At 39.4% G+C, this 27,287-nt stretch overlaps 1 protein-coding gene across 1 annotated transcript in view; it reads left to right on the top strand.

Annotated features, from left to right (window-relative positions):
* LOC109038510 (uncharacterized) overlaps window positions 1–25,992 on the top strand; it is a 193,505-nt gene extending 167,513 nt beyond the window's left edge. The window contains exon 3 of the mRNA XM_072301813.1: window positions 25,825–25,992. Within this exon, the coding sequence (XP_072157914.1) occupies window positions 25,825–25,977 (153 nt within the window). The 3' untranslated portion in view covers window positions 25,978–25,992. The remainder of the gene's footprint in view (window positions 1–25,824) is intronic.
* Window positions 25,993–27,287: the final 1,295 nt, after the last annotated feature.

The following is a 27,287-nucleotide window of genomic DNA, read 5'->3' on the forward strand; positions in this document are numbered from 1 at the left end:
TCAAAAACTACAAGTCAAAGATGTATTCATCTGAAAAAGGTGCTATCAGGGGTCATGAAACATCAAATATACTGAAGTATCGACCCCTGTGTATTACTGCCAAAACTAGCACCAATTTTGTCGGCGTTTAGCCGAGGGTAAAACCCTCGTTTCCACCGTCCACCACGAGGAGGAACCGACATCAGACGGCACGCTTCCACCGTCCAACTTACAACTCCCATGGCATACGTTAATTTGAAATTCAAAATTTTGAAGAAATTTTGAAAAAATGGAGAAGAAATTTTGAAAAATGGAGAAGAAATTTAAAAGACAAAGGCATGGGGCTCATGCCTTTGTTGTTAGTGAGATTTAATAAGGATAACCTTATTTTTAAATTTTTTTTTAAAATTTAATAATTATTAAAGATCTCATGCCATGAAGAGTTGGGTTGGCGTTCTGGGCGCACCCTCACTCACAACAGTGAACAATTCGCCAATGACCGAATGCAGGGAACTCCTCTACCACCGTGCGATCCAGCAGTGAGACAACAAACTCGTAGCTGGATACTCTCTACAGAGATAGAGATTGCTGAAACTTTGTCCGGCTTGTTCGGCCCAGGAGAACAGAATACCCTGAGCCACGAGACCCCGGGACTCTCGTGAAGTATTCGGCTCGTCCTGCATCAAAACCTACTTCAATCTGCAACATCGCCTCAACCACCAGCCCGTTTGAGAGGTGTCCGACCCTCCGGTTCCGACTTTGCCTGGTCTAAAGTGTCCCGGGGGGGATGACGGCTTTAGACTTAATGCGCAAGCATCGGCAGATACCGGAGGTTGACCAGTACAGGATTGCCAGGCTTCGATCGGTCACCCCTGCAATTGGTCACTGACGAATCGCGCAAAGTCGGTCACAGATCGGGATTTTTGGACCACTGTGTACCGGTTGATCCTTGCACCTCGCGGTTCAAGGATATGGCCTAACTACTATCAGTGGTCCTCTGAAGATCATCGTTCCCCTCATGTTCCTAAGGTTCCGCTTGATCTCTTCCGTAAGCCAGGGATATGGGCTAACAACCAAGGTAATAACGTACCAAGGTTCCGCTTGATCCAAGGCTGCAATGGATATGGCCGAACATCCAAGGTGTAAACAGCCCTGCTGCGCGCGAAGCAGGGCACCGAGGAAGTGGTTGATCCATGCCCGAGCGTATTAGGGATATGGGCTAACAACCAAGGTAATAACGTACCAAGGATGCGCTTGATCCTAAATTGCTCGTTACGATGTGTGAAGAGATATGGGCTAACAACCAGAGGCGAGGGAGGGTGCAGAATCACAACAGTTTGCCGGCGTTTGGCACGGGTCAGAGACCCGCTCCAGGTCCACCACGAGGAGGCTCCGGCACCAGACCCTTTTCTCTCTCTTCTCACGTTTCCTCTCGCTTTTCCTCTCGATTTTCTTCTCACTTTTCTTCTCGCTTTCCTTCTCGCTTTCCTTCTCGCTTTCCTTCTCACTTTCCTTCTCACTTTCCTTCTCACTTTCCTTCTCACTTTCCTTCTCACTTTCCTTCTCGCTTTCCTTCTCGCTTTCCTTCTCGCTTTCCTTCTCGCTTTCCTTCTCGCGCTTTCCTTCTCAATTTCCCTCTCACTGTTTTACTGTGTGCTTTCACTGTTTTATTCTCTTTTATGTTCTCTCTATTCTTCTCTTCTTCTTCTCTCATGTCTCTTCTTTTCTCTCCCCTCTCCTCTCTTCTCTCTCTGTTCTTTCTCTTATCTTCTTCCTCTTATCTTCTTTTTCCTCCTCTTTCTATTCTTCTCCCTCTCCTCAAACTTTGATTTTACCCTATACGAAGAGGTACTTTTACGAATGAGCTGTAAATAGTAGTTTTCTTATCGTAGAATATAGTCTATTTGATCCCCAGGGAATCTAGTAGCCAGTAATAGACTTCTGACAGTGCTTCAGAGGACAAACGCACACTCCGTCACCGAGACAGAGAATTGACGAAGGAAGTGATTTGGTCACTTCATTCGAAGTTCGGAAAAGTCTCAAAATGGTGAGCAATAGAAAAATGTTGAACATCTTATTTATAATCAAGAATCTCATTCCTAGACAAAAGTCCTGAGGACAGAAGAACTTGCGATCCCAGTGGCGTGGCGTGAATTGCGATGTATCGATTGTTATGCCATTTAAATCCATGGTAAAAAACCAATTATTAAGGTGTTCGTTACGAACACCCTGTTTATCGATCCTTTTCCATAGGTTTAAATGACCGATAAATCGATATATCGCAAAGCGCGCCACGCCACTGCACGAGCCGTCCATTTTTCATCATTTATTCCGGTAGAAATAACGTTGAATCAATGAGAAACTCAATGAAACACAACTACACCGAAACACACTCGTTCATCATATGTATGAACTGATATTAATCAAAATTAATCATTTATCGTCTCAAACTGTGTTTTTTGCTAAGTCCTGACGACGGCTGAGGCCGAAAAGCTTCGACTATTAAGTTCCTGAATTTCAAGTTAACGTGAGTTAACAGTTTATTTTAACCCATAGCACTTTCTACCCAACAAACCAAAAATTACACAAAAACTACTACCATAATGTTGTAAATCAACACTTTCAATACAAATTGTCATTGAAAGATCAAAATTGACCAAGACAGATCATAAATATTAGTCTAAAACAGTAACCTCAGGCGGAATTTTTTTCGTTTTGCAAAACAACCTCTAGCATAGCAATAATGAAAGTTTTGGTGGTTCTCTTGCCTCGGCACAGTAAAACTAAACTTAAGAGAGCTCATCGTTTCCCGCATGAAAGAACGTAACTTCATTTCAATGTTGCCAAATGTCCCCTCGCAAATTGCATATTAAGTAGGAGGATCTTGAACTTTCCTAACTGGAAATTTCATTGATAATTTTCCCCGAGATTTCATGCAAAATTAAAATAAAAATTACACAGGCACATTTTCATTAATTTGTTTTACTAAGTTGTGCCTGAAAATTGCACTGGCATAACTTTGTAAAATAAATTAATTGTTTGAGTCAATTTGGTGACCTTGGAATGGAGTTACATTCCTTCGTACGGGAGACAAGTTTTACATTTAAACGTCTGGTCAGATCTACTTATATGTGACAGATGAGGGTTCAAAATGAGTCTGGGGGCTATTGGAGCGGAGGAAAACTTATTATTCATGTGGAAGCTACCTTTCATAACAATATGCCGGGCCCATTTTACTAGTGACCAGATCTGTAAGAGGAGACCTATCTTTCTGGGGACAAAATTCCTTTACTTAGGAAATTAGATCCTAAATCTCAAAAACTGTCGTTAAGCTTGAAGACAAGAATTCCTAGGTTGTAGAAAAATGTTGTTCATGTATCCGCAAAAAGTCAAGAACAATTTTCTCCCCGAGGAGAGGTTCTTTTTACACAGATCCACACACAAATGGACTGCATTTTGCAATTGAGCACTAAAATTTGTGTCTCAAGTTTAGAAACAACGTAAGTACCCATAGTATCATATGCACATAAGTGTTTTTATAGATGAGCCAGAAATTGTAGCTTCGAATTACAAAATTTAGTTCAAATTAAGTAACGTTGACTCAGACCGCTCTCGGCGCTCTCTGCTCAATCTTCACCAGATTGAAGGCAAGAAGGAAGTAAAGCAGTCGATAACCTAACAAGGTTTAACAGTTAATTTCCACCACGATGCACTTTTAGACCCCGGCTCGTCAAAAATTCTTCCAAAGACACGAGGCACTCTGGAAATTCATGAATAATCATCCAAAATTGTTACATATTGTTACTTTGCTCTATGATGACCCATGTCTCCTGTAAAAATCTTAGCTTGAGGATACGTCTGGTTTTAGAAATACAGCGTTGACAAGTTTCCATATTTAAGCTTTAAAGATTATCGTATTATCAAGTATCTTACTTTCTGTAAACAACTGTCATTGGACGTTTCATGATATTTTAAGACATTTTATCAACAGTCAGTGTACATTTTTCCAAAAAAAATACGTTAATAATAAATCATTTTTCTACGTTAATGCTGTTAATTCTGTTGATACAACGTTGCAAACTTGACATCACAGACCTATAAAAATGCTCATTTTGTTCCGTTTCTGAATTAAAAAACGAACTTATTGACCACCTAAAGGTATGATAATGTGGTTTAGCTGAAATTCTATGATAAGATTAGTCTTGTGTAAAAGTTTTACCGCGAGTGTAAGTATAGATTTAACGATACAGCGTTGCAAAGTTTATATAAGCTTTAAAAATGTTTTTCTTTTTAAGTTCAGTGTTTGTTTGTTTTTTTTTTGTTTTTTGTTTCTTGTTTCTTGTTTTTTGTTTTTTTTTTTTTTTTTTTTTTTTTTTTTTTTTTTTTTTTTTTTTTTTATGAAATAAACCATTAACGTTATCTGCAGATGTAAGATTGATTTGTAGTGATACAGCGTTGCCAAGCTTACAATTTTGAACTCAACGAAATATGATTTTTTTTAAAATTTTTTTTCCAGTTTAAGATAAAATCAATGGGTATCATCCCTCATATCAATCCAAAATATCAAGGTCTGATGTCTGTTCCAAGTGACAATTGGTTTTTGCAATAATACTTTCACCAAGTTTATTCACAATTCTCTCCAAGCATTAAATAATAGACGATTTTAAAATAAAGATGCTTCCAGTAGTTATTTGATTTTGCTTATTTTTTTTATTTACATTGACATTTTTGTCTTTCATTTTTATATGACTTTCTACCGTACATTTTTTTTCATTTTTTTTTTATTTTTGTATTTATTATAGTTTTTTATCTTCTTCCTTCAACGTATTTTTTTATTCATGTGATGCTTCAGTATCATTCCTGTCTTGCCTTCAAATCTATAGAAAACGCCTCAACATGATGCCAATTTTAAACTTTCACCCTCCAAAAGTCATATTTAAATAATTTTAAAATTCTCTCTTAAGGAGGCGTCTGGGTTTTTTATACATTAACGCAACAGTGATTTAAATATTGTATTTAGGTTTTAAATTATATTTTATTGTTTTGTTGGTGTATTTATTATTTTCATTTTTTCTTGGTTTATTTATTATTTTTTGTTCATTTTTTTTTTTTTTTTTTTTTTTTTTTTTTTTTTTTTTTTTTTTTTTTTATTTCTTTAATATTTTCAAAATCTTCCATTCTTAAGTTCAACATACTCAGTTTTTTAAGGCATAATGAATGTATCGTCTGTATCAAGATTTATTTCTACTTAAAAAAACCCAAACGCCTTCATATTCTATGTTAGTTTCTTCATTACACCTAAAGAAGGTTGAATTTGCAACTAAGTCTAGGCAGAATATTTCAGATCTTGAAAGCAACGCTGATGCTGAATCATCCATTGTATTCCAAAAATCCTCTGGAATTACATTTTAAAGTAAAATAACTATTGGAAGTATTTTTATTTTTAACTAATTTTATACAATCGAATGTTAAAAGAAAAGCAGATAAAATTTACAACGATGTTATTTTAATGCAATTGTCACCCAGGATCAACATAAAGCCTCCACATTTCGCTTCACACTATTAACCATTAACTCATATTGTATCTTGTCTCCAATACAATAACAAGAAAAAGTAGACATTTTCATAGATGAAAGATGTAAACTTTGCAACGCTGTATTGCCCAAAATTATCGTATACTGATTAAATCTATGCTATACGTCTAAACTTTGCAACGCTGCATTGCCTAAAATTATCGTATACTGATATAAATTTTACTATGAGTATGCGAGTATCTCTAATTGTATATTTTATGTCTCAAATACTGCTACAATATACAAAACTATTAAAAATGGGTATTTTTAAAGGGCAAGAATGTAATTTTTGCAACGTTGTACTGCTATTAACGGCTCATCCACAATTTGAAACTTTTACTACGGATTTTCTTATAATTTTTCAGTTACGCGTCATGTTTACTTGAAACTTACATTACTTGTTACTTACACTACTTTGAAATTAGCTTTTGGAAGAAATTTTTAAAAAATATGAAGATTTTTAAGACTCAAACATGCAAACTTTGCAACGCTGTAGCTCCAAAACTAATGGCGTGGCGTGAATTGCGATTTATCGATTGTCATGCCATTTAAACCTATAAAAAAGGATCGATAGACAGGGTGTTCGCAGCGAACAACTTAATAATCGATTCTTTACCATAGCTTTAAATGGCATGAGAATCGATACATCGCAATTCACGCCACGCCACTGTCCAAAACCAAACGTATCCTCAAGCTAAAATTTTTACCGGAGGCTTGTCTCTCATCATAAGGTTTCATTTCGGTCACGTACGAATGAAGTCCCCGGGTTTCAAAAAAGGTCGCTCCTCTGACATTAGGACGTATCTCACTTTTCACATGAACCGCAGAAAGCATAGATTTGAATGTGACCCAGGGCTCACGAGGTAATTGAGATTCGGCGCCCTTTCGTCAGAGGAGCGACGAAACGGGGCCACTCATTGGGAGGCTTTTTAATCTATTTTCCTCCCTCAATTGGACTGCATTTTGCAATTTGGAACTATAAATTCTGGCCCGGTTTAAAAAAAAACGCATGTGCCATTAGTATCTCTTTGCACCTAAGTGTTTTTTTTCAGATGAGCCAGAATTTATAGTTCCAAATTGCAAAATGCAGTCCAATTCGTCGTTACCTCCCACGAAAGAACATAACTACATTTGGATTACATTTTGCAATAAGGAACCACTATTTCTGACTCTTCCATAAAACCACCGTTCTGCACAGGGAAACCAATGGCATATACGTTGTTTCTAAAATGAGCCAGAAATAGTGGTTCCTTTTTGCAAAATGTGGTCCATTTCATTGTTGCCAGATTTCGCCTCGTTAATTTGAATTTGTAAAGGAAAATGTTAGGTATTAATTGTACATTTCACTGATTTTCCGCTGATCTCATGAAAAACGAAAATAAATTATAGATAAAGATTTCGCTTTCTCATGTTTGTGAAAAATTGAATTCTTTGAATCAATTTGACAACCTTGGAATGGATTTACGTTTCTTTGTCCGGGAAATGACAAAAAATGAAGCTGAATCCTGTCGTAGCGAATTCAATGAATAGTTTATTCTGCAGAATCTTGGGAAATAAGACTGTTTCAAGGCATTATGTTCCGTAGTTCTGTAGTATTACAGAAACAGATCATCAGGAAAAACTTAGCACAGTCAAATCGTCGCTCCTCTGATGTAAGGGCGTATCTAGATTTTTGCATGAGCCGTAGAAAGCATAGAGTTATACGGAGCACAGGGGTCACGTAGAAATCAAGTTACGCCCTTACGTCAGAGGAGCGACGAAATATAGTTAAGTTGATTCTACCTAAAATCGCCCGAATGATGACAGCGGCGATGATCAGCGTTGAGGAATAATGAGGGGCTTGTAGGACAAAGCGCGTAAGTGCAGTTTTTGCTACCTCGAGAAATATGTGTTTGAAGTTTTGAAATTACATGGATCCTTATGGCGGAAAGAAAGTTCAAACTGACTTTTTGAAGCTTAAAAATTGAAATTTGAGAGGGAATTTTTCACAAAAATGCACTAAGACTAGTTTGACTCGAAATCATTAAAATCTGAACTTATGCGCCTTGTCCTCCAAGCCCCTCAAATATTTTAGCAGCCCATTTCAAAAATTGAAATTATTGACAGTAACCGATTCATTAGAAGTTGAGGTGATTCAATGAACGCCATATTTTGTGCCAGAACGACATGCGAAATATCGCGTCGATTGGTTTCATTTTTTCAGCTACTCGTCATTTTTCTCGAATTTTGAGATCTCAATTCTGTTGTCAGGAGACTAGAGCACTCGCTCACCAATTTTAACAATGAAATTCAACTTAATAAAGGCGTGGTTTTTTTGGAGAGAAAATATCGCATTCGAGTGCACTTTCGATATCAGTATCGGATGCGATGTTTTCTCTCTAAAAAAACCACGCCTTTACTACGTTGAATTTCTTTGTTAAAATTGGTAAGTGAGTGCTTTAGTCTCCTGACAACAGAATCGCGATCTCAAAATTGGAGAAAAATGACTAGTAGCTGAAAAAATGGAACCGATTGATGCGATATATCGCATGCCATTCTGACTCAAAATATGGCGTCCATCGAATCACCTTAAGTTGATTTTACCTAAAATCGCCTGAATGATGACAGCGGCGATGATCAGCGTTGAGAACGAATGAGGGGCTTGTAGGACAAAGCGCGTAAGTGCAGTTTTTGCTACCTGGAGAAATATGTGTTTGAAGTCTCGAAATTACATGGATCCTAATGGCGGGAAGAAAGTTCAAACCGACTTTTTGAAGCTTAAAAATTGAAATTTGAGAGGGAATTTTTCACAAAATATGCACTAAGACTAGTTTTACTTGAAATCATTATCGAGAAATATGTATTTGAAGTCTCAAAATTACACGGATCCTTATGGCGGAAAGAAAGTTCAAACTGACTTTTTGAAGCTTAAAAATTGAAATTTGAGAGGGAATTTTTCACAAAACATGCACTTAGACTAGTTTTACTTGAAATCATTAAAATCTCAACTTTTTCAAAAACTGCCTTATGCGCCTTGTCCTCCAAGCCCCTCAAATATTTAGCAGCCCATTTTAAAAATTGAAATTATTGACAGTAACCTTCATTAGAAGTTGAGGTGATTCAATAAACGCCATATTTTGTGCCAGAACGACATGCGAAATATCGCGTCGATTGGTTTCATTTTTTCAGCAACTCGTCATTTTTCTCGAATTTTGAGATCGCAATTCTGTTGTCAGGAGACTAAAGAATTCACCCATCAAATTTTGACAAACAAATTCATCGTAATGAAGTCGTGGGTTTTTTTTATGAGACAAAATATCCCATTCAAATGCAGTATTTTTCCTCTATTTTCCTCACGCCTTTAATACTTTGATTTGTTCATCAAAATTGGTAAGTGAATTATTTAGTCTCCTGACAATAGAATTGCGATCTCAAAATTCGAGAAAAATGACGAGTCGCCGGAAAAATGGAACTAATCGATGCTATACAGGGTGATCCAAAAGTCCCTTCCACCCCCTCTAACTTTTTACCTAATTGAGATAAAGATTTGAAACTTGGGGGATATTCCTAGGTCAAAGGGAGCTACTTTTTGGCCCCCCTAAAATTTTCAGGGGGGCCCCCCTTGGGGGGGCAACGGCCCCCAACTTTGAATTTTCAAATGGGAAGACCCCCTTTGTGATAGCTCGTTCGAAAGAGCATAAAAAAAGAAAACTTTTCGCGCAAACCCGAAGTCAATATCACAAACCGTTTCAAAATGGCGGCCGGTTAAAGTTCAAAATGGCCGAAATTTCACACCGGTTATTTTTCGATGGATTTGCGCGAAAATCGGTATGTAGGGGTATTTTGACACGAGAAAAACGAATTTGACGTTAGATTATCAAAAAAAACAAAATTTTCAAAATGGCCGCCGGTTAAAGTTCAAAATGACCAAAAATTTATTTTTCATAAATCTAAGTTCAAATGTGTTTATCTTATGCCAAATTACTCTCAAATTCCAAGTTTTAGGCAAATCCATCAGGAAAAAACCAAGGTGACAATTTTCGGCCATTTTAAACTTTAACCGGCGGCCATTTTGAAAATTTTGTTTTTTTTTGATAATCTAACGTCAAATTCGTTTTTCTCGTGTCAAAATACCCCTACATACCGATTTTCGCGCAAATCCATCGAAAAATAACCGGTGTGAAATTTCGGCCATTTTGAACTTTAACCGGCCGCCATTTTGAAACGGTTTGAGATATTGACTTCGGGTTTGCGCGAAAAGTTTTCTTTTTTTATGCTCTTTCGAACGAGCTATCACAAAGGGGGTCTTCCCATTTGAAAATTCAAAGTTGGGGGCCGTTGCCCCCCCAAGGGGGGCCCCCTGAAAATTTTAGGGGGGCCAAAAAGTAGCTCCCTTTGACCTAGGAATATCCCCCAAGTTTCAAATTTTTATCTCAATTAGGTAAAAAGTTAGAGGGGGTGGAAGGGACTTTTGGATCACCCTGTATATCGCATGCCGTTCTGTCAAAAAAATATGGCGTTCATCGAATCACCTTAATTTTCGAAATAGGAGAAAGCTTGAGAGATCTTACCGTGAAGAAGCGATGATCTGCAAGGTCAGGAACAGCTCTGATGCGGAGGGTGAAGATTTCCATCCTCGTTCATCCCCTTCTCGAATGTTGGCTGCAAAGAAAAAAATTAAACTCTTTTAGAGATAAATTCAACGTAACGCATTGTTGCACATTGTCTAGTATATGGAACAGCTTAACAAATAAATTGAAATAATGTTGAAAAATAATGGAATAAAACTGCTTTTTTTACCACAAAATTACAATATTCTCACATAATGTAGTCAATAATAATCAATTTTCAACGATTAAACATTTTCATATCGACGACTTAAGGAGATTTGATGGACGCCATATTTAGTGTCAGAAAGGCATGCGATATATCGCATCCATTGGTTCCATTTTTTCAGCTACTCGTCATTCCTTTCCAATTTTGAGATCGCAATTCTGTTGTCAGGAGACTAGAGCACTCGCTTACCAATATTAACAAAGAAATTCAACGTAATAAAGGCGTGGTTTTTTCAGAGAGAAAATATCGCATTCAAGTGCAGTTTCGATATCAGTATCGAATGCTATGTTTTCTCTCTAAAAAAACCACGCCTTTACTACGTTGAATTTCTTTGTTAAAATTGGTAAGTGAGTGCTTCAGTCTCCTGACAACAGAATCGCGATCTCAAAATTGGAAAAAAATGACGAGTAGCTGAAAAATGGAACCAATTGATGCGATATATCGCATGCCGTTCTGACACAAAGTATCGCGTCCATCGAATCACCTTAAGTGTTGAAACACGCGTTTCCGTCTATTACTCAACATATTTTCTGTTATACTTCATTTTTTCTAGGGGGAACTGGTCTACCTAATTTCTTTAAAACTTCTGTGATTTTTTTTCAATGTTTGCAGAATACTTTGTATAAACTTCAAGCTATGAAGTTTGCTTGTTTCTCTTCGAAAAAATAAAATAAAGGTGGAAATTTTATGACACCACAATAGAAATGCATGATTTTCCAGTTTGGCCATCGATTAATGAAGAAGTTAGGTACTTCGCAAATGCAAAACATTGCAACACATTTCAATACGCTGAATACCTCGATAACTCAACTGATTGTGAAAAAAATCTCGAGAAAATCAAAAGATTATCGCCCACAGGGATTCTCAAATTATATATCGATGGCCGAAGTGCGAAACCACCGTCTCACTCAATCTCCGTCTGCGACGTCCCGGACCTCCTGTTACACTTTATTTTTTCTTGGTAAAACTAGTCAACTTATTCCTTGAAAACTACCTCGATTTTTCCTCTCTTTTAGCAAAATATTCACGGGAAAAAAAAACACATTGGATCTAGAGTCCAGACTCTTAATAAAATATCAACAAGAAAAAGTACTCTTGATTCAATCAGAATCTAACTTAAATTAAAAACCAAGCCTCCTAATTTAAGCGGATTTCGTTTTGATTCAAGCAAAAATCCGATTGAATCAAGAGTATTTTTTCTTGTCAATGTTTTCAAGAGTCCGGACTCTAGATCCAATGTGTTTTTTTTCAGTGTTCTGTAAAGATATCAAGCCAAACAGTCGACTTAATTTTCCTCGAAAAATAAAATGGTAGCATAAAATTTACTGGAAATACGTGGTTTCACACTTAAGTCACTGATATTAAATGTAACCACACTTCTCTCGTAAAAAAAAGAAGAAAAAAAAAAAAAAACATTTTGTTGATGACATCAAGCGACTTACCGAATCAACGCTGAGGAATACACGTGAGCAAATTGACTTCCGAAGCGACATCCTCAAATCAAATTTCATAAAAATAATCACAGAATAACCACTTCCGAAAATTCGCACAATGACAACCGACACGAGTGACAAATAGTAACTCCACTTATTGTAAAACACGGCAAACTATTCCACTGGACAGAAAAAGTAAAGGCTCGCTGACGAAAACTTTCGGCGGATAGAAAACTTGCGGAAAGTAAGGCTGTTCAACTATTCATTGCACCTTCTATATTCACGAAATGAATCACTGAGAAAAATTTTAATAATGAAGTACCGAACACGAAAATAAAGTACCGAACACGAAACTAAAGTACCGAACACGGAAATAAAGTACCGAACACGAAACTGCATTGATGGTAATGCACTTGAATCACACGACTATCACACGCGGTCCCGTGATGAATATAGTTCCGTTAAAATATACTTCAAATTTAATTATCTTCTACGCTCAAGCTCAATCCCTACGGCTGCGCGACTTCGACTGACCAAAGTACCAGAAGTTCCGAGCCCTCGAGGTCTCCAAAGTTTTCCTTGTTGTTCTCGAAAACAAAAGAGTGGCTTCGATTTCCAAAATATCCCTACATTTCGGGTTTCCCAGGTGAAAGGTCAGTGCAAGCTCACAAAAGAAAATGTCTTCAGTGAACTGGAAACTAACTGGATGTATTTCTATCAAACGGAACTATGTGCGTTAAGACATTAGCCCTGAGACCCATACGAATATGTCCATAACAGGGCTCACGTCATAATGCACGTAGTTCCGTTTGATAGAAATACGTCCAATTATTACAATAATTAATGAGGGTACCTGGATTTCCCGGATTAATTCATCTCTCACTTTTCACAACTTTCCTTTTTTTGCTGAAAAGTAGTGAGGGTTCGTCCATGAATTACGTAACCCATTTTTCCCGACCTTTGACCTCTCCTTCTCCCTTTGTCCTAGATGTCACTTACCTCCACACCCCCCCCCCCCCCGAAAAATGTCTCATTACAAGCGTGCCTCCCTCTTTTGCGTAGGTGTGGGTCGTCACGAACCCTTGCCACGGGTGCATCACATATGAATTCAAGTGTTTAAATGACTCAAAAGGAACATAAATCACATAGGAAAAATCTAGAATCCACTCCTCCTTCAAGGCATTTCTTGATTTTAATCGACTCGGCTTGAATTCTGCCGTGCTAAGGAAGAACGCTGCACGAAAATTCGAGAGTTGCCAAGTTTCCCTTGATAAAGCATGTATTTTTTACGACATCCATGCACATTTTTCCCTTAAAATTTCAGATATTTACATTAAACTGCAAAATCGTTTGAAAAATTTTGGAGGAAAATATTCATAATTTCCCCAGCAAATGGGCTTGTTGCGCTGGTCATAGAATCGTGTTTTGATGCTTGATTCTTGTGGATTAGCTAAGAATAATAAGATCTGCCCCAAATGAACTTTCTACGCTCAATATTAACCGAAATATCGCCATTTGAAAAGTCAGGGTTTTTTTGTTATTCATCCCGGTGGTGACACCCTCAGTGCATCACTGACTGATGAGAGCAAGGTGGAAGAAACCAAGGGTGTCACTATACCGCGGTGGATGACGTTAAAAACCCACGGATTTTCAAAATACTAATATTGAACTTAGAAAGTTCCTGTTCGGACGGATCTTATAATTTTTAGCTACTCATTAAGAATCGAGCATTCAAACATGATTCTGTGACCATTGCAACTGACCCATTCGGTTTTTGTCAAAGGAAGCTTGGCAACGTCTGAAGGCCCATACGGCGTTCTTCCGTAGCTCAACTCATGAGGCGTTCTTCCTTAGCACGACAGAATTAGACACTAGTACTTGGATTTAATGTACTATTGTCATGTTGCCTGGATTGAGCTTTGTGAAATCCTCTCGGACCCGAGCATCCGATGCGTCTCAATCAAGATGATCAGGATGCATTTCCCCGAAAGGGCAATTGCGCCGACACGAATGCTCGAATGCACGATGCGATGACCGCCTCGATGAAGAGATGCTTTCACCTATAGCCATTCATCTCATCCTCATCTCGTACGCAGCATCCTGGGCTCCCGCCTTGCCAGATCGTCATAGACGTCGACCGTCATTTCGTCGCTCCTCCCCTGTAACGTCGTATCACGACTTCCGCGTGAGCCGCGAAAAGCATGGATTTGTATGTAAAATAAAGCTCACGTGGAAATTGAGATGTGTCTTTTCCATAGGCGGTTCTAGACATTCATGCTTGGGGGTGCCCAGAGGTGGAAAATGTCGGAGACCGGCCCCAAAGGGGACGGTCGCTCAGGGGAGGCCTAAGTTTCGGCCCTCAAGTTTTACCCCTTTCCTGCCCTCCTTTCTCTTTCTCTCTCCTTCCTTTCTACTTAAATATCTATAAATTTAATGTAGAAAATTTTTAGCAAAACTTTCCATCAAAACTACAGTCTTACCATAAAAAAACAGTAAACTCTTTGTAAAACACGGCTATCAACATTAATTCTGTTTAAAACATTTTCAATTAATTGCTGGGATTTTTTCTCAGTGTGCGCGAATACAGAATCTTTGAACCCTGGTAAAAATTGGCGATAGGAGCTGCGTTTCAAAATACCATAGGGGTTCTTATAGACGGCTAAAGAGGGCTATTGAAAATCATATAGCTGGCTGTAGAAAGCTGAGCAACTCATATAGCCGGGCTATACGAAGCTATAACAAAGTATACAGTCGGGTTATAGTTCCTATCGCCGGGCTTTACACATTCTCGCCATTGGCTATAAAAGGCTATAAGAAATTGTGTAGAAATTCGTGTGCTTTGGAAATCATTAAGATTGATACGGAACTACCTTAATATTTACAAAACACACTTTATATTTTCCTTTAAAACATATTTTTTTTTCATCAATTAAAATGAGATGGTCCATACAGAGTGTGCAAACATTTCAAAATCATGAGCTGAAAAACGCCGACTCCGCGAGATTAAATATTAGAGCCTAACACAAAGCGGAGCGGCGACGCATTGGTGCCTACAAACCTAACAGGGATACTTCACGCATTGCGCGGCGACGCACTGGCGCCTACAAACCTAACAGGGATACTTCACGCATCGCGCGGCGACGCACTGGCGCCTACAAACCTAACAGGGATACTTCACGCATTGCGCAATGCGTGAAGTATCCCTGTTAGGTTTGTAGGCGCCAATGCGCGTTTCGCGCTCTCTGCCCGCCCGCCGCGCCGCAGCGTGCCGAGGCGTCTGAAGCAACTATTTCACACCAGAGGTATTGCACAGTATCATACGAAATTGAAGGCGCTCTAATATATTAAGAATGGCAGGCATCCATCAAAAGTACGGAGCTTTCCTCGCAAAATAAATTAAGATACTACGGCGATAAAAGAGAGCGGTAGTTTAAAAACTAACTAAGTCTTAGTATCCGTATTTAGTAACGTTTAGCATAAACTTTATCGTCCGGCTGTTACTTAATCGCCATCGGCTATAAAAGGCTATAAGAAATTGTACAGCCGGCTACAGAAGCTATTGGAAATTTTACAGCCGGCCTTAGGTCAATGGTATTTTGGAACACAGATTTTACTGCCAATTTTTACCAGGGAAAGCAGTAATTTCACGGTTCCGATAACCGTACTTAATTTTTGCTTGGGGGTGCCCGGCGCCCACTGGCACCCCCGTAGAACCGCCTATGGTCTTTTCGTCGGAGGAGCGACGATTTGACGCGTGATAATGTCTTGATTCGTCGATCCTTTGATGGAGGGACGTAAGCTCGTTTCAAGGTTGGAAAATTGATCGAGGAATTCGGTTTTTTATAGAAATATGACCGGCAATGGCCTGATCATTGCAATTGATCGACAAAGTTAAAGATAAAAGAACAAAGCACAAAGATAAGAGACTAAAAAAATATAGCGATCCTATTGATTGAAACGGCCGATTATGAAGACTGCGGCCGCTGTCTAAGACAGGGAAAAAGTAGGATTCGCCAGGGAATGACAAAATGAACGTATTTCTACCAAACGGAACTATGTGCATTAAGACATGAGTCCTGAGACCCATAAGTGTATGCGCATTACAGGGCTCACGGCAGAAATTCAGGGTTCCCAGCGATCTGGAAAACATGGAAAAGTCAGGGAATTTGCTCCGAAAGTCTGGAATTTTTTCAAGTACTGAGAAAAAAAATTTAATAAGTAAACAAATAAAAATAAAAGAATTAAAATTGAAATTGCAATTCCTTCGTTGTATTTTGAATTTTCCGCCAACTCATCCTCTTTATCGGCATTCGGAACGAATCGGAACTACTCGGAAGTGTTCGGTGGCTCCCCCAGCAGGTCAGCCATAATGATGGGGGCATCTTGTGCAAGCGGTTGCGTCTAATGAAAAAAGAGATCGCAGGAGCTAGCCACTCCTCTTCACTCCTCTTCAACAGAGGCGTAGGAAGGCGTAGGAAGGCGTAGTATTGGAAATTGGCAAATAGTTGTCGGAATTCTTGGTTGTTGGACAAGTTGGAATGATACTATTTCCAAAATCAGTTTCGATTTGCCGGGTAAAGAAAGTCGCACAATCTTAGCGACATTAGAATGCTCCAGTGGCGTGGCGTGCTTTGCGATATATCGATTGATTCGCCACTCAAACCTATGAAAAAAGATCGATTATCAGGGTGTTCGCAGCGAACACCTTAGTAATCGATTCTTTACCATAGCTTCAAATGGCGAGATATCGATAATCGATCCTTCACGCCACGCCACTGCAATGCTCCTGGTTCCTTCTTGCAAAATGCAATCCGCCTCACACTGGAAAAAAAAAAAAAAAAAAACACATTGGATCTAGAGTCCAGACTCTTGAAAACATTGACAAGAAGAAATACTCTTGATTCAATCGGATTTTTGCTTGAGTCAAAACGAAATCCGCTCAAATTAAGAGGCTTGGTTCTTGATTTAAGCCAGATTCTAATTGAATCAAGAGTACTTTTTCTTGCCGATGTTTTTAAGAGTCTGGACTCTAGATCCCAGTGCATTTGTCGCAGGCAAATAGTAAAATCAGGCATTTTGTCAAATGCCTAGGCAAATAGTCAAATATTCTAACTTAGATCAAAATTCTGAGTCTTTTCCTAATTTCAGACAAAATCATTCATTGCTCCCGCAAGAATAAATTCTCAGTAAAAGTTTGCACACACAATAGTATTTTAAACAATTTTTAACTCCTGAAGAGACACTGATCTTGAAATTTTCAGCAGGTCGTAAAATACAGAATGTTTGGAATTTCAACATTTAAAAATATGAGAAGCAATTGAAGAGGAAGACACAAAAACAGTTCGTAGGTTTCATGAGTTATTTCCCCAAAAGTAGTGAAAAATCGTGAGCTCCTCGCCATAAATTCACAAAATTTTGTAGACCGTTAAAATTTGACTATCTTCCTAGGCATTTGACAAAATGCCTGATTTCACTATTTGCCTGCGACACATATACCAGTGCAGTTTTTTTTTTCCAGTGCATGAACTGAGCCACCGCGAGGCTTGTATCAGTAGGTGCAAGGCGCATAGAATCGTGTTCAATCGCTCTCATGTCCGCGTGTCTCTGCAGAGTGGCTCGTCATCGATAATATCGGCCGTCGTAAAAATATCGACATTATCAACTCAACCGCTCCCCCTTATCACCCCGTTTGGGAAACACTCGTCTATGAAAAAAAAAGTAGTGGAGCGGTGGTCAGGGAACGAAGCGCGCGGGGTGGGGGGGGGGGGTACCCCGATGTACGAAGCGCAAGGACGGGAGTGGTAGTGAGCCGGATATTAACGCCACTCCAAGCCGCAGCGCGACAGCTCTGATCCCCTAAAAATTGGTCACCGGCCCGATGTTGTCGATTCGTGCGGGAGGACCCTCAAACTCGGGTTCAAACGAAACATGCACTGAAAAAAAAAACTGCTAAAATCAACACATGAATAGTGAAAAAAGGTGACAACTCATCAAAATACGTTAAGAACACCGGGTTGATTTTACTAATTTGGTGATTTGTCACCGTATTTTAGCAATTTTTTTTTCAGTGTGGTCTCTAAATCGTCCGATCATGAGCTTCACGGTATTAATGTCTCTCACACGGATCACTGATCTGCCGTGCTAAGGAAGAACGCCGTATGAACACTCGAGAGTTGCCAAATTTCCCTTGATAAAACATGTACTTTTACGGCATTCGTGCATAAATCGTTCCTCGAAATTTTCAGTTATTTTAGATTAAATTGCGCGTAAAAATTTGCCTTGGAACATTTTGGGAAAAAATATTCAAAATTTTACTAGTAAATTCGGTTTATATCGAAGCAGTGTTCGAAACTCACCTTTGAGGTTTAGGTGCCATTTGGCGCATCAAGCCCGATTTTTAGGCGTCATTGGAGATTTTTTAGGGGCCAATTTGACTTTTTGCCTAGATATTACGGCGCATTTAGTGAAAAGTTAGACGCAAGATGTTTTTGTAACAGAAGTAGTTAGTAGTTGTAACTTGGAGTTGAAAAAAGCACAAATGATGGAATCGTGAAGAATAGAAGAAGCTTTCATTTGAGGTGCTGAAAATTTCGAATAATCACCTAATATGAAAATTCAGATTTTTAGAGGGCAATTTTTAGGGGCCACGTTGGCGCAGATCCTTCATTTTTTAGGCGCATTTGGCGCGTTGGCGCCTGTGAGTTTCGAACGTTGCTCTAAATTGTCCGATCATGAGCTTCACGGTAATGTCCCTCACATGGATCACTAATCCGCCGTGCTAAGGAAGAACGCCGTACGAACATTCGAGAGTTGCCAAATTTCCCTTGATAAAACAGGTATTTTTGACAATGTTCATGCACATTTTTCCTTAACATTTTCAGATACTTTAGATTGAATTGCGTACAAAACTGTCTGAAAATTTTGGAAAATAATATTCACAATTTTGACATATTCACAAGAATGACGGACGAAAGGCTGCCAAAAGAAGTCGCTTGATTGGGTTCCTCCTGGGAGGAGACGAAGGGGACGCCCAGTGAAAGGGTGGCGGCAGGGGGTTTTAGAAGAAATGAGGGTTTGCCAACTCCCTGAAGGGCTTTGGGAAGACAGGGGACTTTGGCGGCTAGGGGTCGCAAAACGCCGAAGAGCGCTATAAAACCGGCCTTATACATACACATACACATACATATTCACAATTTTCCAAGTAAAGGACCCTACAACAAAACGGCCAAATCGGCCTAAACACGGAATCGTACGATTTTCTCAGGGATGATAGAGGGTCTTCCCAGACACTCAAAACTGGTCATATTTTTTGCCTAACCCCCAGGGAAAAGGGGGGAGAGGGGGTCAAAGTCAAAACCTTTAAATTAGCATAACTTCTCAACGGTTTGTCGTAGAAAGATGATCTTGGTGTCAAAATTTCCAGAAAAATGAGAGCTTTCAGAATATATGTATGAAATTAATTAAATTTTAAAATTTGACCCACTTTTGGGGCATTTTACAAGGTCCCCCTTTCGTAAATTTTCGTTTTTTGAGATTTTCGGTTGTTCGGTTCGCACGGATTAAGACAAAAACAATTTCAAATGAAAGTAGAGCGTTTAAGCTTTAAAACAAGCCCAAGATGATCTTGGGGAAACGATTAGAAGCGGAGTTATGAGTCTTCAAAGTTGACGCGGCGCGCGGGAACCTTGTATGTTCCGAGTCTCAAGGTCACCTGCGCGCCCCGGATTGCCTGCAGGTTGCAAGTTTTTGTGTTTTTATGCTTCTGTAGGTCATTTTTAATGTAAATCATTCAATGAAGATAGAATAATCAGAATTTTTTTAATTTTACACAATGGGCCTCGGGCGAGGTACACCTCATTAACGTCAAAAAATTTTAACTGCGTTTCAAGTAGCCCCCTCAAGAATAACTAAGACTTGTTTTGAAGCTCAAAGCTCGTCTGCTTCTACGAGAAACTATTTGGCTTTACCATGTGAGTTCCGTCAAGCGCTGTAGCTTATAGCTCAATTAAAAAAATTTAAAATTAGGGGTACCCCAAAATTTGGCATCAATGGGTTATAATTTCTAAATGGTTCAGTTCTGTATGGAGCATATGTACATTTGAACTGAGGGTCCATGGTTTCCTCTAAATTATAAGAGCAGAATCGTCATCGTCAGCAAATGTTTAATGAGGTATGATGGACATAATGGTTGATACTCTAAGCCCCCTCTCGCTCCTCCCGTAAAATTAAAAAATTTCGATTATTCTATCTTCATTGAATGATTTACATTAAAAATGACCTACAGAAGCATAAAAACACAAAAACTTGCAACCTGCAGGCAATCCGGGGCGCGCAGGTGACCTTGAGACTCGGAACATACAAGGTTCCCGCGCGCCGCGTCAACTTTGAAGACTCATAACTCCGCTTCTAATCGTTTCCCCAAGATCATCTTGGGCTTGTTTTAAAGCTTAAACGCTCTACTTTCATTTGAAATTGTTTTTGTCTTAATCCGTGCGAACCGAACAACCGAAAATCTCAAAAAACGAAAATTTACGAAAGGGGGACCTTGTAAAATGCCCCAAAAGTGGGTCAAATTTTAAAATTTAATTAATTTCATACATATATTCTGAAAGCTCTCATTTTTCTGGAAATTTTGACACCAAGATCATCTTTCTACGACAAACCGTTGAGAAGTTATGCTAATTTAAAGGTTTTGACTTTGACCCCCTCTCCCCCCTTTTCCCTGGGGGTTAGGCAAAAAATATGACCAGTTTTGAGTGTCTGGGAAGACCCTCTATCATCCCTGAGAAAATCGTACGATTCCGTGTTTAGGCCGATTTGGCCGTTTTGTTGTAGGGTCCTTTGGTTTTTATCGGAGGAAACTTGGCAATGTCTGAAGGCTCATACGGCGTTCTCACTTAGCTCGACAGTAAACCTTGTATGTTTTATTTAATCTTCTGAGAGTACCAGGTGAGTAGATTGCATAGTGATTTATTGCGTATTTGTGGAGCCGACATCCCGGACATACCCGCTTTGAAAATTTCTTAGGACTCAAAAACTACAAAAATGTTTCGTTTAGTATTAGTTTATGAGGAAATGGTTTAATAGCAACGTCATAAGCTGTATTGAATGGTCCCAATCGATACAAAGAACTTAAACTTGCATGTTTTACTCTATAATAGAAAATCATGCTCTATAATAGAAAATCATACTCTATATTAGAAAACCATAGGAGTAACGCGTAACTCATAGTGCCTGAGATGCGAAGCGCAATAAAGGTGCGCAACGAGAACGTTGTTGCTAAAAGGTCCCCTACATTACTGCCGCGGTAAGGAGAACTCCGTGCAAACAATCTAGCGTTGCCACATTTATTTTATTCAAATGCGAATTTTCTAGAAAACGGGGAAAATGTGTGAAATGGACCACTAGACAAGGTACGAATTTCAACATTCTGATACATGTTTCTTAACCAAAATTTCACGTAAAACACGATGCGCACAACGAAAATTACCGATATCAACTCCTTACGAAGATATTTAATGATTCTTGGTGCGTGAATTCAAACCACCCGCTCATGAAAACTCGATGCTCTACGTGATTCACATCGCGCACTAAACGTTATCATGACAGTCTCTGCGATATAAAAATCTGGCAACCTTAATCTTGACACTTTGGCTCAGCTATTACAAATAGCTTATAGTTTGAACAACACATGGTGGGAAATGAACATTGCTCGATTGAGCAGCTTGCTGAAACCGTTGTAGTGCGCGATTTGACTCACGTAGAACTTTGAGTTTCTTGTGAGCGGGCAGTTCAAATTCCTCGTAACCAATGTGAAATAAAAACGTCAATATCTTTGTTAGAAGTTGGTTTCAGTAATTTTCGTTGCGCAAATCGTATTCTACGTGAAATTCTGGTCAAGAAACATGTATCAGATTGCTTAAATTCGTACCTTGTCTAGTGGTCCATTGTTGGTTCGCGACGTCAAACGAGAGTTAATGGGTAAGTTGCACTGGTCACAGAACCGTGTTTTGATTCTTAATTCTTGCAAATTAGTTAAAAGTGATAAGATTGGCAGTGACGCACTGTATAGTAAACGTGAAACTTGGATGAAAACAAAGGTCCTTGAAATTCGCCTGTCTAACAGATTAAATGGTTGAAGTATGTTATCTCACAATATATCCAAAATAGTTCGATCCATCGGATGTATCATTTTCATAAACGAGCACCTTGTGATTACACATCATTCACTTCGAAATGGGTCAGTTGCGCTGGTCACAGAATCGTGTTTTGATGCTTGATTCTTGAAGATAAGCTAAAAATAATAAGATCCGTCCCAACAGCAACTTTCTACGTTCAATATCAACCGAGATATCGCCCATTGAAAAGTCGGGTTTTTGACGTCATTCACCGCGGTAGTGACACCCTTGATTTCTTCCACCTTGCGTCCATCAGTAAATGACGCACTGGTTAGTAAACGTAAAACTTGGATGAACAAAGTGGAAGGAACTAAGGATGTCACTCCCGCGGTGCATGACGTCAAAAACCCGACTTTTCAATGGACGATATCTCGGTTAATATCCAACGTAGAAAGTTGCAGTTCGGACTGATCTTATTATTTTTAGCTGATCTACAAAAATTAAGCATCAAAGCACGATTCCGTGACCAGCGCAACTGACCAATTTATTTGCGCCGAAAAATCAGAACATTGTATTTAAATTCGGGAAAAATCAGGAAAATCCGCGATGAAATTGGAGTAGATACAATACAATGCTTGTAATTTAGAAACCATGCTATATCCGATGTTTTAAAATACCGATTTGGCATCATCGCTCGTCGAGAGATCAAATGTCCGCAACTCATGGCTCTTTGAAAAGCGCGGCGGAGTGACAATAACCCGAAGTCATGAGGCCGCCCTTCAGAAGTTTGATGCAATTTGGCCTCGAATCGGACCGTAATAAACTCTACCGGGGGGGGGGGGGAGGAGGTTTGAACTTTATCAACGCGTTTGCGGTTATTTTTGTACTGCACCGGAAAACTGTTTAGGTTAGCAGCTTCGAACGTGGAGATACGTTGCGCTGGCCGTTGTCATCAAAGCGTTTACGTTTATGAGTCTGATCGCTGGGGGTTTTTCCTCCCTTACGCTTCGTGTTTAGAAAAAACGGCAGATCTACACAGATTTCCCGTTGGATTTGTGCGGTTCTTACTTATGACGGCAAAACAAAACTGCTGTTCGTAGGGAAGACGTCGTGTGAACCTTCGGAAGTTGTCGAATTTCCCTCGATAAAATGTTTATTTTCAAGTGAAGTTCTGAACATTTCCACAAGAAGCTTGATGTTGCTCATGAAATTATCAGAAAGATTGGGAGAAAACTATTCATGAGTTTTCCAGGAAATTAATCTACAAATAGACACTGGAAAAAAAACACATTGGATCTAGAGTCCAGACTCTTAAAAACATCGACAAGAAAAAGTACTCTTGATTCAATCAGAATCTAGCTTAAATCAAGAACCAAGCCTCTTAATTTAAGCGGATTTCGTTTTGATTCAAGCAAAAATCCGATTGAATCAAGAGTATTTTTTCTTGTCAATGTTTTCAAGAGTCTGGACTCTAGATCCAATGTGTTTTTTTTCCAGTACATCCTAAAAAAATGAGTGAGACATCAAATTGGAAAAAATTACAAAATCGAGGGTCAACACCGCAGTAGATATGAAGGGCGTATTCGGGCATCGGCTTTTAACTTTTCCCCTGAATCTGAGCGACACCTCATCGGCTGCATAGAGCGGATCGTTGAGAGCTCACGCCTCGCGTCATCGCGCCTTCAGTTTTGCAGATGCAACTCGGACATCCATCGAGTACGAATAGTTATATCTCTGCGCCGTCCTCAACGCGCGTCCCCTCTCCTTCGCTCTATGTCCATACTGTGTTGGTTGCCGATTGTCTTGTCTGTAGCGATGCTCCGACGGCTCCGTGAGCAACCCAGCCAAAGATAAGAGAGGCGCGTAATCAGGCCTCCTTTTTCAATTTTTTCCCCGGATAAGAGATAGCTCATTGGCACAGCATAGAGCAGAGCATTGCAAGTTCACGCCTTGCGCCATGGCGCCTTCAATTTTGCAGATGCAACACGGACATCCATCAAGCACGAATAGTTGTATCCCCATGCCGTCATCAACGCGCGTTGTGGTGCCTTGTATTTTTGAAATTGAGGAACTATACACATTTCAAAAACTATTAAAGTCGGTGTGCTGTATTCAAAGGAGGGTCAATTCGACCAGATTTGGGACTGCGCGCAAGAAAGTCTTTGGTCATCTAAAGATCTCGGATCTTCATTTTGACGTATTTCTATCAAACGGAACTATGTGCATTAAGACATGAGCCCTGAGGCCCATAAGAATATGAGCATAACAGGGCTCACGGCATAATGCAAATAGTTCCGTTTGACCCTTAACCCTCAAGGCACTGCCCTCGCCACGCTCTGCCAAGTTTCTTATGAGCGTTCATACGGAACTTAGAGTCAACTCAACCGATATCCAGTAAACCGAGTTTTTCCTGTAAAACAGGATTTTTCGATAACATTTCAATTTTCTGGTTATTCGGTGTATGAGAGATATAAACCGAGGTCACTTCCGGGCTCAGCAACTGTCAGACAGGTGAAAAAATCTACTTTCTTCTAGACCACCCGATTTTTTTCTATGGTTGAATGTTCATGAATTATTCAAAATCACGTGAAAGTTGACGCGGAAAGTTTAATCTTGCGTCAATAAAATCGCACCCTTGCACTCGCGAGATTACATTTGTTCAGATAGCTGGTCGTGTGGTCGGATTACGTCATAAACAAGGTCAAGGGTAGTGCTAAGCTCGAGACTTCAAATGAGCTACGCTGCTGCTAACTCTATTAAATTGGTGTCAATATGTTCTATCATCTCGGAACCCATCTTGACATATTTAGGTTACGGAATACAGATCCCGGTCATGGCATAGGCGATGAATCTTATCCGAGCTTACTCGGACATCATTTTTCAACTAGGTAGCTAGGCCCTGTGGCCGCTACGCGGCCCAACCCCCATAGGCCGCTTTTCGCTCCCTTGGGCCCGCTTCGACGAAACAACGACCAAAAAAATGGAAAGATTATATACCTGACTCTCATTTATCCTGTTTGAGTTTCTGAATCGTTACAACGAGCATACATTTTTTCCCTTTAATTATGGCAAAAACTAGAGTAGAAGGTGTCCTACAGCAATCATACAGTCTTGTATGCGCTAATATGCGTTTCACGCCAACTGACCGACAATTGCGTTTGGCGCAATGCGAGAAGTATTCGTGGAGTCTTGTAGGCGCTAAAATGGGCTTAACGTCGGTCGCGCTGTTTTTGGCGCGATTATTCGAACCTGCGTTAGAATAATCGCGACATCGAATAATAAATCTTGAATGATCCATGCTGTGTTTTGATCCCGTATGAGCTAGATAGATAAGGAACTACCCTTTCCATTATACTCCTGAAATCACCCATCTACATCGGGAAACTATTGACGCATACGCACTTTTTACGATGAGTTGGAAGAAATAATTTCTAATGGACCACCAGACAAGGTACGAAGTTAAGCGCTCTGATACATGTTTCTGAATCAAAATTTTCCGTAGAGCACGATTCGCGCGACAACAATTACAGAAATTGATTTCTAATGGGGATATTTAATGTTTCTTGACGTGTGAGTTCAAACCTACCGATCATGAAAACGCAATGGTCTACGTGAGTCAAATCGCGCACTTAACGTTACCATGAGTCTGCAATAATGAAAATCTGGCAACCTCAATCTTGACACTTTGGCTCAGCTATATCAAGTTGTGTATAATCTTAACAACACAGGGTGGGAAATGAACAATGTACGATTGAGGAGCCTGCCGAAAGCGTTGTAGTATGCGATTTGACTCACGTAGATTTTTCGTTTCTTTATCATATTATCAACTCCTTTTAATCTTTGATCAGTAGTAACTGAATGCCTGATTTTCATTAATATTTCTTTTCAATTTTGTGTTTCTTACAGGTAAGTAAGCGAATGATGCAGACCTTATCTATTTTATGCAATGTTTGCCCAAGGAACACCGTGAGTTCGCTTTATTCATTTTACCACCCGGATTCCTCTATTTTCCCTATGTTTTCTTTGTCTGTAAATTTCGATAATCAGTTCACTTCATGATCTGAAACATTGTTATAAATCATTTTGGCTAGAGTACCTTTATAGACAGAGTATAGTCATTTCTGTTCCGGTTTTTCATTGGTCGCGAGCGAATAGGCTGACACGATGCTCTTAGGGCCGTAAATAAACAAAGAAGATGGCTGTTATCAGCAAGCAAGATTGAGGTTATGCACATCTTACATCCTCCTGTGATAAAGGTAAAAGGCGATTTAACAATGTTTTCGTGTTTTTTTCGTGTGTTATTCGTAGATATGCTAGTTTAAATTGTTACTGCCGTATAATTGAAATTTTTGTCAAATTTAGCTTCTTATCGATGTTACGGTGAGTCGCCATCTTGTTTGTTTATTTACGGCCCTAAGAGCATCATGAAGCCTAAAAACTCGTTGACCAATCAAAAAGCGGAACAGTTTTCCTGTAGTAAAAAGATACGAATGGCCATACTCTGTCTATAAAGGTACTCTAATTTTGGCTCTCAGTGAATTTTGAATTGTTCTACTATATTGAAACTGAATCTGAGTTAACGTAACTTTGGGACCGGGAAAGTTGGCCGTGAAAAATGGTAACTTCACTCAGACGCTGACTTATTCATTTTGGAATATCCGCGTCGATTATGCGTGAACTAAGGAATTCGATAAAACACCGACTTATACCTTCACAAATCCATGTCGTTCATTCGTTAGCGAGAAAACTCCGCCGCCGAAAAGGACTCAGAGCGACTCTCTCAGGAATCTGAGTGACTCGAGGAACAGGGTCAGTAATCTTCCAGATCACTCGAAAACTTGGAAAGCCGCTAAAAATAACCCAAAAAAAGCAACGAAACAAGAATAAAAAATCATTACATTTCCGCGAAATTATACGGTTTTGTCCCCTCCTTATTTCGCAAAACCGTAATGAATTCCATCTAAAAACGATTAAATTAGAACTTTGGTGGAGAACTTCTGTAGTAAATAGCGATTCGGTTAGAGGAAAAAAGAAACCAAAAAATGATACAACTTTTCTTGGAAGGTATACTCAACTCCGATATTTCCTCTCTTGGAAATAGCTGAAAGATTATCGACCTCTGTCAAGGAAATATTCTCTATTAGTGCTGAGTCCGAGTGAACCTTTTTACAGTGTATGAACGAGCCAGGAATACTGCCGTGATAGCAAAGAGGGCAGTAAGTGCAAAAGTGAAGTTTAGAGAAAATGGGCTCAGAAGCTCCTGGCCGGAAAATTTCATTGAAAGAAGCCTCCGTTCTTTGTCAAATTGCCACTAATCGTCCGAAAGACTCCTAGAAATCGTTTGGAAGATTAAAAGTCTACTGATTTTA

This window comes from Bemisia tabaci, chromosome 6 (genome assembly GCF_918797505.1).
Source record: "Bemisia tabaci chromosome 6, PGI_BMITA_v3".
Lineage (NCBI taxonomy): Eukaryota > Metazoa > Arthropoda > Insecta > Hemiptera > Aleyrodidae > Bemisia > Bemisia tabaci.